Raw genomic sequence first — 17,479 nt, 5'->3', positions numbered from 1 at the left:
TTCAATTCCAGTTAATCTATTAATTCCATGTCAAGGGAAAATGGGAGATATCAGATGAAAATCCCATATTTGCTTCTGTTTTGTCAAGGCTCACTCTGATTCTTGTCACCAATTGGTCAGAACTCTTACAAGAGAGACAGCAAAGTCCAACCAACAACAGTCATTCCCTGTAGCTGCCTTTCGGAAATGCCTACCCCTCACCCTCCTACATGGAGTCACAGCTGCTGATCTGAAAATCACGATGTGTCAGACATTTTACCATCTTAACATTCATCACCCCATCTTTACAACTCTTAAAGCTTAACTGTAATGGATTTCTAGGTGGCTAGAGAGGTTAGCCCACCAAGACAGAAGTCACATCATGAATAAGTAGCATGCTGAATATACATTTCTTACCTTACGCTTGTTGGTAGGACACACGTAGAGATAGCTTAAAATTGTTTTCAACCCAACTTTATCATTTAGCTTCTCATAGGTTGTCCCATAATCGGTTGACCTGTAATTCAAAAGGAGCATTAATGAGGACAGAAGTAGACGTCATTTGGCTGCTTGTCAGTATAATGCATGTTTTACATAATAGAATGGCTCTCAGGAGGTTTCTAAATGATTCATGTAGTATATAATGATGCTTAATTATGTACACAGCAGTATCATGTGAGTGGGAAACATTTGCATTTAAATTAAATTGGTAAAAATTAAAACTCCATCTCTCTACTGCTCCTTAACGTATGCACACTGCATAAAGGATGTGGTTAATTTTAAAAGATTAAGAGATGACGGTGTCCCTTGAGTTGACCAAGAAATACAGAGTTTTTACTTAGATTTGACATTTCCAAACTTTTGTTTTAACTTGGCACAGTGGAAAAGCAGGTTTCCATGATTTATCTACAAATTGTTTTTTCTTTCATGAGTCATAGAATATATGGTGGGTCAGTCTCTTCAAAGGTCATTCAGTCTTTTCCTATTATTTAAGATTAAGAAAATGTCTTAATAATATGTGAAATTTCACAGTCCTACTCAGTGGCCTTTTCCAGGGGTAAGCAACCTGGTATTGGGGAGACATTAGTTTTTGACACGGACCCTGTCTTTTTGGAGATTCTCTCATCTTTATCTAGCCATTGCTCAATAACTTATTAATTCAAACTGAATAAATAGGCCTTAATCACCTTATCTATGAAAGTCTATTATATATTTTAGAATTGTAATCTTATTAGATCATCATTACAACCATGTTCAGTAGAGAATAATACCTGTACTTGAAGAAAGTAGTTGAAAGAAGTGACCTATTCAAAGAAAACCACTGATAAGTGGCCAGCTAGAATCAGGTATTCTGGTCCTAAGTCATGTGTTACTTACATGATACCACAGCTTTTTTTTTTTTTAATTTAATGAACAGATATAAAAATTCCTCTCAGTCTTCTTTTTACATATAGGAGATTCCCAATGCAATTCATTCATTCTTTCTTCTTTGTAGAGCTCCTAAAATGCACAAGGTCCTGTGCTACGTACTCAGATACAACACATCGCCCCTATTCTCCAGAATCCAACAGATTTACTTGAGAGGCAGATATGTAGAGTTATAATACATTAAATGCAATGATACAGATAAAAATTAATAAGGTTTAGAAAATAAAGTATTCTAAGTTCAATTAGAAAGACACAAAAATTCATTTCTGATATTGAAAAAAGTTACAAATTCCTACAGGCCAGAAAGACTAAATAGAAGAAGTTCGTGTTAACAATCTCATCACCATGCATTAAGAACCTATTCTGGACCAGGCATCAGAGCAAGAAAGCTGTGTAATGTGATACTGGAATTAAGTAATTAAGAATTCATTCTAGCTAGGGATTCAGGGCATTTTCCCTCTAAACTTTATATATATATATATATATATATACACACACACACACATGTAAATATTATAGATAACATTGTATTATCACAATTATATATTGTTATATAATATGTAATATATCTACATATCTGTATATATTATAAATAGTCAATACTTTATAGATTTTAGATGATACTTCAAATCACTGAATATTGGGCTGTTATACAGAGCTTTTGGGAAGAACTATGGGCCTTTAAAATGGAAAATGGATAGGACTTTAGAAAAGGGAGGAGGTAAGAAGTCATAAACTAGAAGGTACCATGTGTAATGCAAACATACAAACAGCTTTCTTCAATAGAATTATGTGCTCTATCCCAGTCAAAGAAACATTGGCTTGCTATCCAAGAACACTTGAAGAGCATTCCAAAATTTTTTCAGAGGAGGCCTTATCTATGGACCACAACACATTTCTTTAAATCCTCCTTCCATATCCATATTTTTCTCTCCAAACTCATGCCAATGTGAAATTTCCTCCTACTCTCTAAGAAATACCTGAGACTTATTTCCTTACTCAGTCCAATCTCGTTATTTGGCATTTTTTTCCCCTATTTTTACCCTGGACTTACTGGAGTTAAGTAAGAAGTAAGAAGGGTACGTAAGAAGTTTCTCTTCTTACTAGGATCTGTTTGTCTCCAAAATTTCACTAGCCTTTCTCTAGCTCCCTTTATTGAATACCTTTTTGTATTCATTATTCTAAACAATACTTCCAAGTTCAGGAACAAACAAATACTGGTAGATGCAAAAGTCTACCAGGGGAGAGGGGTTGATGGGAGAAGGATAAAATGTGCAAACACTGCTACCCTAATATTTTTTGTCTAGTGATAGGTGGAAATCAGTAGGACTATGTTGGAGATAAGCAAATGGTTCACTTTTCCTAGTGAAGTAAATAGGAAAGGAAGCTAGAGAAGTCTATAAAAAGGTGATGATTAGTTTTTTAAAATTATTGCTATTAATTTGATCCCTGACCTACTCAATGAATATTTCTACATTCAAGAAACACATTCTACAAGGGGAAATAAGAATTATAAGGATTCTATATGAAATCATCCTCATTTGTGTAAGAGTGTGTGTGTGTGTGCGTGTGTGTGTGTGTGTGTGTCTACTTAACTAAAATCCCAATATAAGATGATTGATAATGGAGTAGCTCAGATTTACATTAGCACCTTTTTTTTCCCCCAGAGAGCTTACAGCATGTTATTGGACACTTTTGTCTTATTATAACATCACCAATCTAGATCCTTCAAGGTATCTGCCACAACTTTTTGCACTATCTCTTGCCCCTTGATATTTCAAAGCTCAAAAACTAAATCAAAATGTGTTAATTATAAATTCCAGCAAAGTTACATGTTTCAACATTATGGCATTCTAATAATCAAGACAGTAAGAGAAAAATGCAGCATCTCCACAAACCCAAAACAGCACAGACTATCAGTTACCCAAGGTTATCCCACAGAACTAGAAATAGCTAGAGTGTTGACAGGTATCATGGGTAAAACTAACATTAAGCTGGGATACATTGATACAATGCTATAGGAATGAAAAAATCCACCACTTGCAAGCCAGTTGGTAAATATTTATCGCACTAAAGTTCTCTGAGTAGCACTTGTGTCAGCCTGACCACAGGGCCTTTCCCCTGGAGACTCCCTAGATCCTCTTTAACAGTCCAACAACCAAAAGATTTTGGGCTGGCACAACAGAGGTCCTCAAGGAACTTGGTCCAACCTTAAGAGGAGCACCTGTTCTGACTGGTCAGTGTCTAAGCCAATCCAAGTGAAGGAGACAGTGACCTTGGAGGAGGCACTGCACCCTGGAAGGTAATTCTTAGTGCCCATCTGCAAACCTTCTTCACAGCTAACAGATGCTTCCAGTTATCTTCGCATGGTCAACTGTGGGAACTGCAGTGTCCTAGGATGTGGGCTCTGAAAGAGCAGAGCAAAGACAGACAGTTGAGCAGCAGGATAGCTGGTGAGCCAAAGTACTGGCTGTTAAAATATTTTCAGTATCATCCCTAGGTATGGGGGAGAGTAATGCTATCCAAGATCAAAACGATGGTAGAGAATGCTTGATTAAACAACATTTGATGTTCCTTTATTTCCAAACTTACCAATTTCATTATTCTTATATGTATACGTATATTTTATTATTCTAATATATGCTGTAAACCTCTTAAATGCATATGCCATATAGTACTTTCCAAATATATTTGGTTATAGGATTCATTCTTGAGGGTACGTAATGAAATTAGTGTTCTTAACAACATACCTTGAGGAACACAATATCAAAAATTTAAAAAAGAAAAGAAAGATGATGGATCTTAGCTTCATAAGAAAAGGGGAACAATAAAACTGTTTAAAACAAATCAATTTGCAAATGGAAATGCCAGCCTACACTAACCACACAGTGACTATTCCTGTAAAGACAAAAATCAAAACAAAAAAACTGAAACAATCTTTAAAAAATATGCATCACACAAAATCATAGACATACTTAAGATATAAGCAGCCTTGAATTCTCAACCTGTATGATTTTTCAGAACAATCCAAAACACGCATTTTTTTTCAATTCCCCCCCCCACATGTTAACTTATCTACAGATGAAAAAATAGAACTTCTGTCAACACCTATGCTATACGAGAAAAAGCTAAAAGCTTAAAACATAAGCATTCTAGGAAAATAAATATGAAAGTGATTAAATCAAGGCTTGCCTGTTTTCCCTTCCGGTCCTTAATCCTTACTTTACCCTTTTACAAACATATCTTAAATAGTGACTTTTAGAATATTTCAAAGTGTGTCTTTATTTATTTACCATATGCACAGAGCTAAAATGAGTTGCTGTGAGGAGGAGAGGAACCACATCAAAGACATGGCAACTGCCTTTCAAGAAGTTAGGATCTCTTTGAGATGGCAATCTCCCATTATATTCGAAGAAAAAAATCAATACAGGCCATGACTAGTTTCTACAAAGAGTGGCAGAAATAAAATGTGTGACCGGATTTCCTCTTTTATAATAATATGCCATCAAATGAAATAATAAATAAGCACAGAATCATTTGTAAACTAAATTAGACCATTAAAAGTGCTGAGCACAATGGCTGCCATATAATAAACAATCTATAAATGATAGCTGTTATTCAGTTTTTCGTGGTGTTTTTTTGTTTTGTTTTGTTTTGTTTTTTGTATTCTTTGCCCAACACTTACGAGATTTAGCTTGCTGAGAAGATATTCATGAAGCTATTACTTCCTTTAAATGTAACCAAATTTAGACTATCATATTTTAAAGGCTATGTGCTAGTTTTGTGTGGGACTTGGATCAGAGAGGTAAGGGTAAAAACTGAAATTTGAGAGTTAAAGATTCTGCACTCTGCTTCTATAACATGAGCCAGGACTCCATTGCTGAATAGACTACTATGCTTAAGAAACTTAACAGTTACTAAAAGTGAATGTTTTCTGGGTACACACATGATCTAAGCTCTTTACACGCTTAGAGATGTACACCCAGGAGATGGGCACTGATACTAACCAGATGTGACAGATAAGGAGGACCCAGACTTTTAACCAGCCTATCCAAGGCCACAGATCTTGCAAGGTGCAGCCCTCACTGAGGCTGCCACTTCAGAGCAGGCATCTTTAACCCCATGCTGCACGTGCTCTCTCCAAAGCTACAAGAGGGAAAGAGAATATATTTCCAAAACCTAGTTTTGCATTTCTCAGTAAAAGAAACATGAACTGAAATGGTTCAAAGTTCTACGTGGCGTAGACCAAAAGCTGGCTCTTCATATCAGGTAAAGGGACAGAGGGCCTGCCAGAGAGAATCACTTTTAAGAAAAGTACAAGCACAAACTCTCAGATCAAGGAAGAAAAGAACGTTTGTCATTGATCTGGTCTACCTTGGCTCCTGGGAAGCCTAGAAATATGGACAAAGTGAATGATTCGCTGATGTTGCATAAAGGTTACCAAGATGCCATGGCTGAACTGAACTTGAATCAAACAGAACTGGACTCAGGCACTGGCTCGCGAACTGAGTAACCAGTCAATGCCCTGGTTTCCTCAACAAAGCAACTCCGAACTTGCTATGTCCAAGTTGCATTTACATGTTTATCTGTCAGATTTACAATATAATTGTGAGATGCTCAACCCTTAATCCCTCTCTTTTTTCCTGCATGCCCCTACCCCTGCCCACTCTAGCCTTATTACTCCCTGTACTTGGAAAGCTCTTTCCCCAGATACCTGGACAGACAGCTCCTCACTTCTTTCTGGACAATGGGCAGGCTGTATGCAATAGCAACCCCTCCCACTCCCCCCGCACACTCGACCCTCCGTAGACTCTTTTTGGGGTCTCTTTATGGTATATTTACCACCATCTGATACATCTCCTTGTTTTTTGTTATCTATCTTCCCCCACCAGAATGTAAGCTCCATGGGAGCAGGAAAAGATGTCTATTTTGTTCACTGCTGGCTTCCTAGCTCTCAGAAGAGCAGCCCGGAAACAGCAGGTGCTCACAATTTGATTTTGACCAACTGGCTGGCTTAATGGATGCCTGTTCTTCTTGTGTGGCCCACTGGATTTCTAATAAGTCAATTTAGGAAGCTCACACTGTCTGGCACAAACTACTGCAGTCCCTGCTATCAGCTGTGTGGGATGATGTGGGATGAGGCTGGTGGGCACATTCCAAGCTTTTCTACTTTTTAATCAAGAAACCTCTGCCTGACATCGATTTCCTGACGACTCCAAGTACCATAAGGGCAGTGAGTGAATACATCTTTGTTCCCAGTCCCCAGGAAAGGGCTGGCACATAGCAGGTGCCTTCTGCATATAGAAGGTGAATGGATGCCTGATGCTTACTAGGCATACTCTTTGAACCAGGGATGAGCCAGGCTACTTTTTCAAAAGAATTTAGAAAGGATCCAAATCACCCGAGCTCCTACTTCTCCACCTCCAGGTCCCAGAGAGGAAAGGTACCCTAACCCAGACACAGAAAGTCACACTGCCAAGGTCATAAAGACTGAAGGAGAGGAGCTTGGGGACAGGAAGCACTGCAACATTACTCAAGCCAGCACCAAGAAGACATCCTGTAAGCGGAACAGAGTTCACCTCTAAATCAGGCATCTGCAGCTTCTGCGTTTTGCTTCTTTCTTAAAATCATTAAGAGCTGCCACTTTCATTCCTCCTAGTGCATTCGGTGGCATAAAAATAGCTTCTAAAGCCAAAGGCACAGGAGCTACATCGCAGACTGCTCCTTCATAACATACGATGCATGAGGTTAAAGCCATGAGAATAATCTAGGGTTTGGAAAATGTTTGTGAGTGAGTTGACATTTAAATAACTTCATTATCATTCATTGACAGATACATTTTTTTATCCCGTCAGTGCCATTGATATTTCTATTACCATTTTATAACAAACCCCTCGCACATTTTAAATACAGTTACCAGATTCCATTAGTCTACCCACTGTCAAGAAAATATCTCCAAATCCATTTTCATAATACCTCGAGAATATAATAGGCGATCTACATCAAACGATGACGTGGGGCTGAAGGAAACTGTCTCCGGCTTTCTAAAAATTCTGCTCTTCTGAAATACGTTCGCCTCTCAGCCAAAACATATAATTTAAATGTGCTGCTGAGATGTTAATGGTGCAACCTGAATCGAACAAGCTTCCCTCTGTTCCATGGATTCCCTGAACTACCCAGATTAACTTGCAGAATTAGAGGGAGAGGAGGTTTTAAACAGTGGGATTAGGGGGAAGCGCGTCAATGAGCTATAAAGACATTTCCACTCCACCATACGTCACAGAATTTGGAATTCTTTTTTTTTTTTTTTTTTTTTTTTTTTTTAATATAAAGGATGGGTGCCTATGTGTTAACAAGCTGTAATGTTCTCTCTCATCTTTCTGGTCTTTCTGTGCCATTGTCCTTTTCCTTGCTGCACATCATGGTGTGTCGTTGATGGTTCCATCATATAAGGGGTTGAGATCAGAAACTTGAACGTACTTGACGGTGACCATACGCATATTGCTCCATGGAAAAGGAAGTGATACAGCATACGGCCCATTGGTACGCACATGCCATGTATTCCTGCTGTAGGTAAAATTGTTGATCTATACTACAGATCATATTAAAGATAAGGATTACCTTCACCTCGGAAATATCTTCCAGTTTATTTTCTAGTATAAAAATAGCCAAAACTGGCACTGATACTTGGATCTCTGACTAATTTGCTGGAGGAAGGGAGGGTAAATTAATTAAGCAGAGGTCTCCTGTTCAGCTTTTTCAGAAACATGTACAAGGAAGAGTATTCTCTTTAACTGTGTGATATCCATGAAGTCCTTCTGACACACACACACACACACACACACACACGACTGTCTGTCCCCATTAGCTCTTATCTGTACCCTCCACTTCAGTTCTACTTCCATCTCTGGGCAGGCCACTACCATTTCTGCCCTGGCTAGAACTTGTTACAGTAGCACAGGTTTGTTCTTTCTTACAGATGCAACCTCTCTCATGCCTCCGTGTCTTTGCAAATCCAATCCCCCTGCTAATACACAAACTGATAGTGGCGGAGAGGGCACAGAATCCTTTCCATCTTTCAAGATCCCACTCGACAGTCAGCTTCCTGGAGATGCGTGATGAAGCCAATTGACTATTGCTCTTTATTCTTCTTCTACAACATCTCAGAGCCCTCTACATTGAAATTGTCAACAATGTTCACAGTTTTCTGTGCTAAGACTATGTTCTCTGAAGACAAGACTAGTTCACATTTATCCTTTCACTCTTTTTTCTACCCATCAAAATTAATTTGTATACCCAAAGCCTGCACATAACTCTTCCTTCTTTCACGGCGCTTTCTTACAACCCTCAGCTACATGGAATGACCCTCTCCTTTATACCCCATGTAATGCATTTGAACCTCTTTCGCATATTTTTTTATACTGTGCCACATATTACCATTTATGGATCATTTATGGATCAGGTGGAGGATGTCCTCCACCCGAAAGCCATCTACTAGAGAGAGAACAAGATGCATTTCCGCTTGCTCTTCTCTCCCGTTCTCCACTGTTGTAGCCTCTTCTAACCATCCAGAGGAGCTCAGGCAATGTTACTGACTGAACACACTGCTCTGAAATATTCTCCTCTATTATGAGAAGATAGAATCTGAGACACTTCACATTTGTTTTCTGCATTTCTTTTTGGAGGGTGAGGAGGCAAGAAAACTCCAGGGCTCCCTGCTGAGTTTGTTAGGCAGAAGTAATTATGAAACATAAATATAAGACAAATTTGGGGCTAACTTAGGCAGAACTCATACAAATGTATATGTAAAATGTATTATGTATTAATTTATTAAAATATTGTATGTAAATATAGCAAAGAAAAACATAATATGCATTGATCAGTTATACAGGTGAAGATAAATTTAGAAGGAGAGGGGTATGTCTGTTCAGCTTTATAAAGGGTTCTCTCTTTTGATATAACCCTAATCCCCAGATATTTTTGATCCAACACAAAGAACTTCCATCATTATTGCTAAAGTCACATCTTAATAGGCTGCATTACCCTACACTCAGAACTGACTGTGCCAAATGGTTTATGAATAATAATAGTGAACATTTATTGAATGCTTAAAACATACCCAGCTCTGGACTAACAAGAACTTCACAAGAATTACCTCATTTAATTCTCATAACACCCTCTGGATTAAGTACTGGTATGATCCACATTTTATAGATGTAGAGACTGAGACTTAAAGAGGATGACCAACCCATCCATGGCCACACAGCGATAACAGTATAGTATAGTAGGGCCTTCATTCAAACCCTGACAGGTGGTTTCCAAAGCCAGACTACATAATACAGAGACAAGATGGCTCATCCATTTAAGTACTGTACTTGCTACAGAAAGATAGAATAATTTGTCTGGAAAGAAATGGAATCTTCCAGTGGAAGTCCCAGAAATTAGATCACATGCCTCCCAAACAATGAACCACCACTGTTTATAACATCTGCCGATTATCCTCCTCTAGCCAATTTTCCATTTGAATAAAGATCCAAGTCCAAGCATTTAATAAAGCAAGATTCCAAAGGTGCTGATGGTACTAGGGACCAGTACAGACTTCCCCCCTAGTTGTGAAGAATGTACTGTACGAGACATGAAAATGGCATATATACAAGATCGGACAATTAAGTTCGCAAACTCATCCTAGAAAAAGTGTTACATATCTAATTGCTGAATATCACTAAGGTCACCTTCAAAGTACTCCCCTTGGGAATCTATGCACTGACACCAGCACCTAGTCCACCCTTCAAAGCAATTTTGGAACTCTTTTTCTGGAATGACCATCAGAGCTATCATCGTATTACTCTTGATATCCTTAATGTCATCAAAATGTATTCCTCTCAATATTTCTTTTATCTCGGGTAAAGGAAGAAGTCATTGGGGGTCAGATCAGGTGAGTAGGGAGGGTGTTCCAATACAATTATTTGTTTACTGGCTAAAAACTCCTTCAGAGACAGTGCCGTGTTAGCTGGTGCATTGTGGTGATGTAAGAGCCATGAATTGTTGGCAAAAAGTTCAGGTCATCTAACTTTTTCATGCAGCCTTCTCAGCACTTCCAAATAGTAAACTTGGTTAACTGTTTGTCCAGTTGGTACAAATTCATAATGAATAATTCCTCTGATATCAAAAAAGGTTAGCAACATCGTTGAGACAAGTTTGCAAACTGAATTGTCAGACCTCATATATATACATCTCCCTGTTTTAGAATCCTTACTATAGAATGAATTTAAGCTGCAACTGCTCATTGGCATGTGCTAGTTCTGCCTGCATGCTGCACTCCCCTCTCACATGGCACGCTGGTTCGCTAAAGGAGCACTGTGGATGGCTTGCCTGGAAATATGCAAAAGTAAAGAAAACATTGATCAAATAAAGCCAGTGTTACTTGGTCTTCCTAGGCCTTCAACCAGAACACACAAGTGAAAATTACGAAAAATGAATTCTGGAGGCACAAGCATCTAACCATTTAGTAGTAGCAATAGGATATATTAAATGGATCCAACTATCTAAGTTGTAGAAGTTGCTTTCTGGGTGTCATGTCATCTTGTTAAGTTTTTTTACATCGACGATGGGAGCCTTGGCCTCACATGATGGTATATAATTGAGCCTTTGCTGCCTTTAGTTTTCTAAAATTGAAGTGAAGTAAAAAAAATGAGTGAATTACTTCCTCATAGGTAATTGGAGAGGACTGAACCAGCTGATCTCTAGTCTTGATTGTAACATTCAAGCTTTCCTGTAGCAGGAGGAGTGTTGGGAAATACTACATTGGTAATGAGAGCTATAAGACATTTCTGAGAAGTTAGGCTTAGTGATAAATGTCACCCTAAAATTGCAGGAGACAACCAGGCGTTGGAGTATGTATATCCTCTTTGTCTGTTACATCCTGTCTGTTTTCTATTTAGCCTGGTCAGAAAACATGATGTGCTCATTATTGCATATCTTTGTGATGTCTGATAATATCACCTTTTATAATTTTTTGGTCGCTATCTATTACTTTGAGGAAAGCTAAAAATTCTAGAATGTTAGAGCTTCAGTAAGGTCTTAGATGATTCCATTGCTGTTCAAGTTAAAAAAAAAAGTGGGAGAATTTAAGCCCTAGTCTAATTATATAATAAGCAGATATGGATTTATCCTCGTTGAAATACCTGTTTTCCACCCCAACCTTCTCCTACATTTACCCTAGTTCCCCCCTTTTAGTAACTCTTTAACACTTTGACACAACTTCTTGGGATCAATAAAGTATAATTTCCACAGAACACAATAAGTCCAACCATACAATTCTGCAGATGAAGAGGCTGGAATGCAGAATACAGAAAGTCAAACATTCAGATGACATCCAATGAAAAGACAACCCAAGTTTTCTTATTCTTGTGCTCTGACATTTCTCACAATTATAGGTTATCAAATATGAAAAGGACTTTCTTTTTATCAGAGAAAGAAATTAATAGAGCCTAGCCATCTGATAATCAATATTGCAAGAACAGAATGCAATACAGTATGTGAAAAAGTTGATTCTCCTCCAAAATAAAAACGAAAATTAGAGGGTTAGCTGCATAAGAAACTGCACACAACTACACTTTAGGATCACACAAAACTGAAAATTATGGTTACATTTGGGAATGGGACGTGGATTGGGGATGGTAGTCAGTCAAAAAGGATGTTAACGATAAAAAAGTACATATAATGCTTACAGAGAATGTATCTCAGAATCCTTCATGGAACAGAAATTTAAAAGAAAAGACCACGGACACTTCAGTCATTAATCTTTATCCTCTCCAGTCTGTATGCAGTGATACCCACAGATAATACTGTTTCACAAAATCTGGATGGTACAGCTGACTGGGGATGAAGTTCTAACCTACACCATCACTCCAGACCACATGACATTTGTCTGCAAGTACCCTGGAGAATTGCCAGGTCCCAGTGCCCTTAGCTTTTCCAATCTTATTTAAAAAGCAAAGAAATCCAAGAAAAACTGGCATTCCCATCCACATCTCACTACAGTCCCATCTCTGAATTTTTAAAGGCTTCAAGATGAACCTGGTATTAACTAAAACACTCAGAACCTTCTTGGCTTGCCTCTTTCCATGGCCCTGGTGGGTGGTACCTGAATACTTGGTGCTACAAAATGTTCACCAAAGGTCCAAGACTGACTCTCAAAACCGGGCATAATGTGTGGCCTTTGTGAAGCTAACCTAATTATTAGAAATGTAGTATAGCAACATAGCATGATAGTTCATGCACTCATTCATTCAGTGATTGATTATGTTGTGTCTCCTATATTCTAGGCCTTATTCTGGGTACCGGCAATAAAACAGAGAAAGGAAAAACAATTAAAAGGAAAACAATTTTAATAATTAAAAAAGGTTAGCAACAGCATTGCAACAAGTTTACGAATCGAACTGTCAGACCTTGTATACACATTGGGCTTCAAGGATTGTAATAAAACATATTTGAAAACCAGATTTCATTCTACCCAAACATCGGAAAACACTGCTTTACAGAGGTGACTCACTGGCATATTGTTTTGGAGAACTCAACTTATTTCTGAACAGAACTTATTTCTGAAACCATGGTCCAGATTTGTTCTAAAATATTTTTGCCCTATAACTTATTATTTATTGCCTCCCCCGCAAAAACAAAAAAAAAAACCCAAATTCATTTTCTACACACTTTCCTTCTTTTTTAATTCCTTTTTTTTCAAAGTATATTTCTCTCATTCTCTCAAAAATGACATGCCCTCTCCTCCATTAAGCAGCGTTTTCAATTTTCAATAGCTGGCTCCGGTTTCTAATTGCACCAATAACTCCCTCAATTGAAGGCCTATACACGTCTCTCCCTTGAGAACATTTAGTGTTTATATGCCTAGCTTACAAGAAAAGCGATTTGGGGTCACCCTTCCAATAGGATTCAACGCCAGGGCTTGTCACAGTAATGGGCTATGAAGTTGGCAATGCAGGCTTTGCTAGTGACCTGCTGAGTGACCTTGGGCAAGTTGCCCAACCTCTCTGAGGTGTTCTTTAATAATGTTGATTGACCTTACAAGGTTGCTAGGAGGAATCACTAATCAATCTGATTGTGAAACATTTAGTCAATACAGAGTGCTTTATAAATATTTACTAATATACAATGAGCTCACTGCATCTGAGAGCCAAAAGATTTGCATAATCACAGAAAACCCCGTCTGGACCCCAGCATAACAGTCAACATTAGCTCTGAAATGGCTCTTTTCTTTTAAAATTTAAGGATACCATCATTTTGGGATGGTTTAGGATTTTTATCCTAAGAGAGGGAAATGTATCAGATTAGTGAAGTTTTAGTTGCCTACCAGAGCCTGTATGTTACCAAGAAAGACAATCAATCCTACCAATAAGACTGTTTGATATTTTCCTATTTACATAAGAATGAAAACAAAGCAGGGTGCTGTTATAAAAAAGTGATTGGATGGCCTTAGAAGGAGTCTCGGAGCAGATGAAATAAGCTGAGGAGGGAGGTGCGTGTTTACTGGGAGCAGAGGAAAGTACAAGTGCAAAGCCTTAGGTGTGTTTGAGGAACCACAAGAAAGTCCTATGCTTATAGCCTAGAGGCTGATGAACAGAGAGAATCAGACAGGGGCTAGATCATGTAAGGGTTTCCTTGAGTATAAGGTAAGAAGATTGGATTTCCTCATACGTGATTTGGGAAGGCATAGGAGGGATCTGATAAAGGCATGTCAGAAACTGACAACATTTTTAAAGGATCATTTTGGCTGCGGGGAGCAGAGTATACTAGAGAACAGCAAAAATGGAGAAAACAGGTCTAGTTAGGTGTTAGGGTTAGCTTTGACTAGGGACGTAGGCCAGGAATACCTGGAGGCTATCATCAGGTTGTCATTTGCAGCAAAGCACAGTCATCTAGAATTATTTCTATTAATGATTCATAATAATTTCTATTTTTAATAACATTTCTAGTTATCACTTATAGCAATTTCTTCAACTTAAGCTCTTCTTTAGCATACTCTTGCCCGATCTTTCTTTTCCACTTAGGGCTGGGCCATTCCTGAGACACTGGTTACTAATACACTGTAAGGAGTGTGGTTTCTTTGACATTGACGGTGCGGTTTTTATAATCAACATGAATAATTCAGCAGTGTAGTAGTTGTGCTTTATTATTATCGTTTACTTCAACTTGAACTATAGTTTGAGAGTTATGGACTTTTTTTTTAATCAACAGGAGCTCATCCATCATTCTGCATCCCAAAGATCTACCAGGTTATGAAGTTTGCTATATTTATAACAACGATTGTGATTCAAAATGAGAATCAATAGTTTGTTCCCCTGACATCTAACCTTAGGTCAGGCACAGGATCTACAGATGGATTTTTACAGGAAGTGATGTGGAAGCACACAGCTGGAGATTAATGCCAGAGTGAGGGCTCAGGGCAATGAACTCTCTGGCTGCTTCCCAGAAGAAAAATGGTCAGTAATATGGACTGTGTGTCAAAGCGACACAAGGGGATGGCAGAAAAATGACAGATAGGATGCCCCAACATTTCCACATCGAGGTATAGTGGCCTAATTCTCTCAAAATGAAGTATAATATCCCAGAATCGTGTTCAGAGATTGCCTTGGGAAAGAAGTCTCCAGGACTCATTAACTCACTCAGTCTTCAAGTCTTTAGTGGATATGCTTCATGTGCTTGGCTTTGATCAAAATTTCCCTTCCACACCACAATGTATCTTCTTGTGTCTCTTGCAAATACCACCACCATGAGCACCAACTTAATCAGGCTTTCCATCCTGATACCTGAATGCGTGGTGTTTTCATATCGTTGAGTGGTTTTCCCAGAGCGAGCCTTCCACAGACAGAGACAAGCCCTGTACAGTTTCCTTTGCATAGTGCCTACCATAAGGCCGTGAGGAAGTAGGCGTTTACTAAATGTTTCCGATAATATGAGGCTAATGAGAATCGCCTGCTATTTTCATACCTCCCAAGGCATTTTGACCCTTGCTTGCTTAAAACATTTTTGAATATCCTGAGGAAGAACTTTTTCTTTTCTTTTCTTTCTTTTTTTTTTTTTTTTTTTTGTGCCACAGCTGGGTTTTTATGCAAATTACAAATAATAACCAATTTTCCCTAAAATTCAGGGAACGAAATTCAGGCTGCTTAATGGATTTTAGAAGAAAATTCCATCATTAGTCTACTTTTGAAGAGGTACAACTATCTCTATTCAAAAAGTGAACACAGCCCTCTTCAAAAAACATGACAAAGTTTGGTGAGCAGTGGAACATAAAATAAATAATTGATCTACTACTCATCATGAGAAACTTCTAGATCCTACTGGATAGAATTCTGGAGGAGCAAGGAATTTGCAGATTCTAGAACAGTCCAGTCCCTCTGGGAACCTAAACTCACTGTGCAGATTCAACAAACACCACCCCGCTAAAGAGGAGTCAACTGTTAGATCGATGCAGAAGCCCATTCTGGTGCTGGCATGCGGAGAAGCAAGGGGAGAGGGCCTGCTGGACAAAAGCATGGGGATTCTTCTATAATACCTGGCAAGGTGTTCTTACAGACAGACATCCCTGTTTTACAGACTTGTCTGTGCTCACAACTCATAGGGCAGAACTCGGTTTCACATGTCAGTCTCTGTGACCCCCAAAGTCCATACCCGAAACCTCGACCTTAGATTATCTCCTCAACGTACTTCCCAGGAATGAACGGAATATCGCAATTCTCCCAGATCCTCATTCCTGACCTCTGCATGCTCCGATGGTATAAATGGCCAGGTCATATGTGACCTACGAGATTTGTTTTGGAGGAGTTATTGAACCTTTACGAGCAGACCAAGAACAGACGGGCTTTGTTTAAAGATCCAGATAGAACCAACCAATATTTCCAATCTGAAAAACATCCCTTGTCACACTGCCAGTGTTTCACAGTTCAGCCATATTGTAGTTAAAAATATTAACTAAACTAGCCTTGGAATAAAAGAACTACAAAATAATCTTTTTGTGTTAAAAGAAAAAAAGGAAAATATAATCTAAAAACATAATTAGAATAACATTTTCAAGCTGAGGAGTTCCTAAATCTTAGTTCATGAAAGGGCCAACTCTCTAAATGACAGTCTCCTTGATGTTTACGTGGGGAGGGCAGGGGAAGAAGAGAGCCAGTTATAAGTTCAGATTCCTGGGTCTCTTCCCCAGAGCTTCTAGTTGAAGAGGTCCTAGAAGTGCTCAGGAATCTACAACTTCATAAGCTTCCCAGATTTAGAACGATCTATTTTGAGAGAAATTTTAGAGTTTTTGAAACTCTATAGGATGAACAAGGAGCAGGCTAACAAACAAACAACCAAGTAAGTAGCAGAAAGAAAATGGAACAAAAATATCAGAATTCCTCTCTATATGAGTGTGGAGAATCAGGCGCTACCCTAAGAACTAGCAGTAACCCCGCTTTCAAAAGCAGAGTAACGGCCTTCAAAAAGGACAAAATGGACCAACTACTTTTGAACAGAAAGGCTACAATGATCCATTGGAAAAGGCTTTGACTTTGGAGCCAACTAGACCTTCATTGTGTCCTGGCTGGTTCACTCACAAGGTGACTACATAACTTTTCCATCTTCTTTTAAGTTTTAGTGTGTTTCTCTGCAAAATGAGATCAACAGTACCTAACCCTTAGAGCTGCAGTAAAGGTTAAAATAACTATTAGGTTGGTTGGTGCAAAAGTAATTGTGGTTTTTGCAATTATTTTTAACCTTTTAAACTGCAATTACTTTTGCACCAACCTATTATGATTTTAGCACACTGTAGCTATTTAATAAATATCTATTCTTTTGTTTGCTCCCTGTTAGAAACAAAAGTTCCAATGGTGATAAATATATTCTAAACTCACTAGTCCCATCCGTGCTCTTCAACCTTTTCAGAGAGAAGAGCTTGCATCCCATTATTTTTTAAAGGCCAGAAAAGGAAATTCATTAACATCTTTTAGTCATTTGTTCCAGTAACATCATTTGTATCAGGAATGCCTTCTTCAATACCCTCCTAATCAAACTCAAG

The 17,479-nt window shown here is 38.4% G+C and overlaps 1 protein-coding gene across 6 annotated transcripts in view; it reads right to left on the bottom strand.

The window, feature by feature from the left end:
• The window catches only part of SORCS1 (sortilin related VPS10 domain containing receptor 1), a 471,564-nt gene that overhangs the window by 222,832 nt on the left and 231,253 nt on the right, over positions 1 to 17,479 (bottom strand). For all 6 annotated transcript variants that reach the window (XM_081074044.1, XM_081074043.1, XM_081074040.1 and 3 more), the window contains exon 3: positions 397 to 496. In XM_081074044.1, coding sequence (XP_080930170.1) covers positions 397 to 496 — 100 coding nt within the window. The remainder of the gene's footprint in view (positions 1 to 396; positions 497 to 17,479) is intronic.

The sequence above is a fragment of the Rhinolophus hipposideros genome (genome assembly GCF_964194185.1).
Source record: "Rhinolophus hipposideros genome assembly, chromosome: 15".
NCBI lineage: Eukaryota > Metazoa > Chordata > Mammalia > Chiroptera > Rhinolophidae > Rhinolophus > Rhinolophus hipposideros.
Note: the sequence above shows the minus strand (reverse complement) of the source record. Positions and strands in the feature narration are given on the sequence as shown.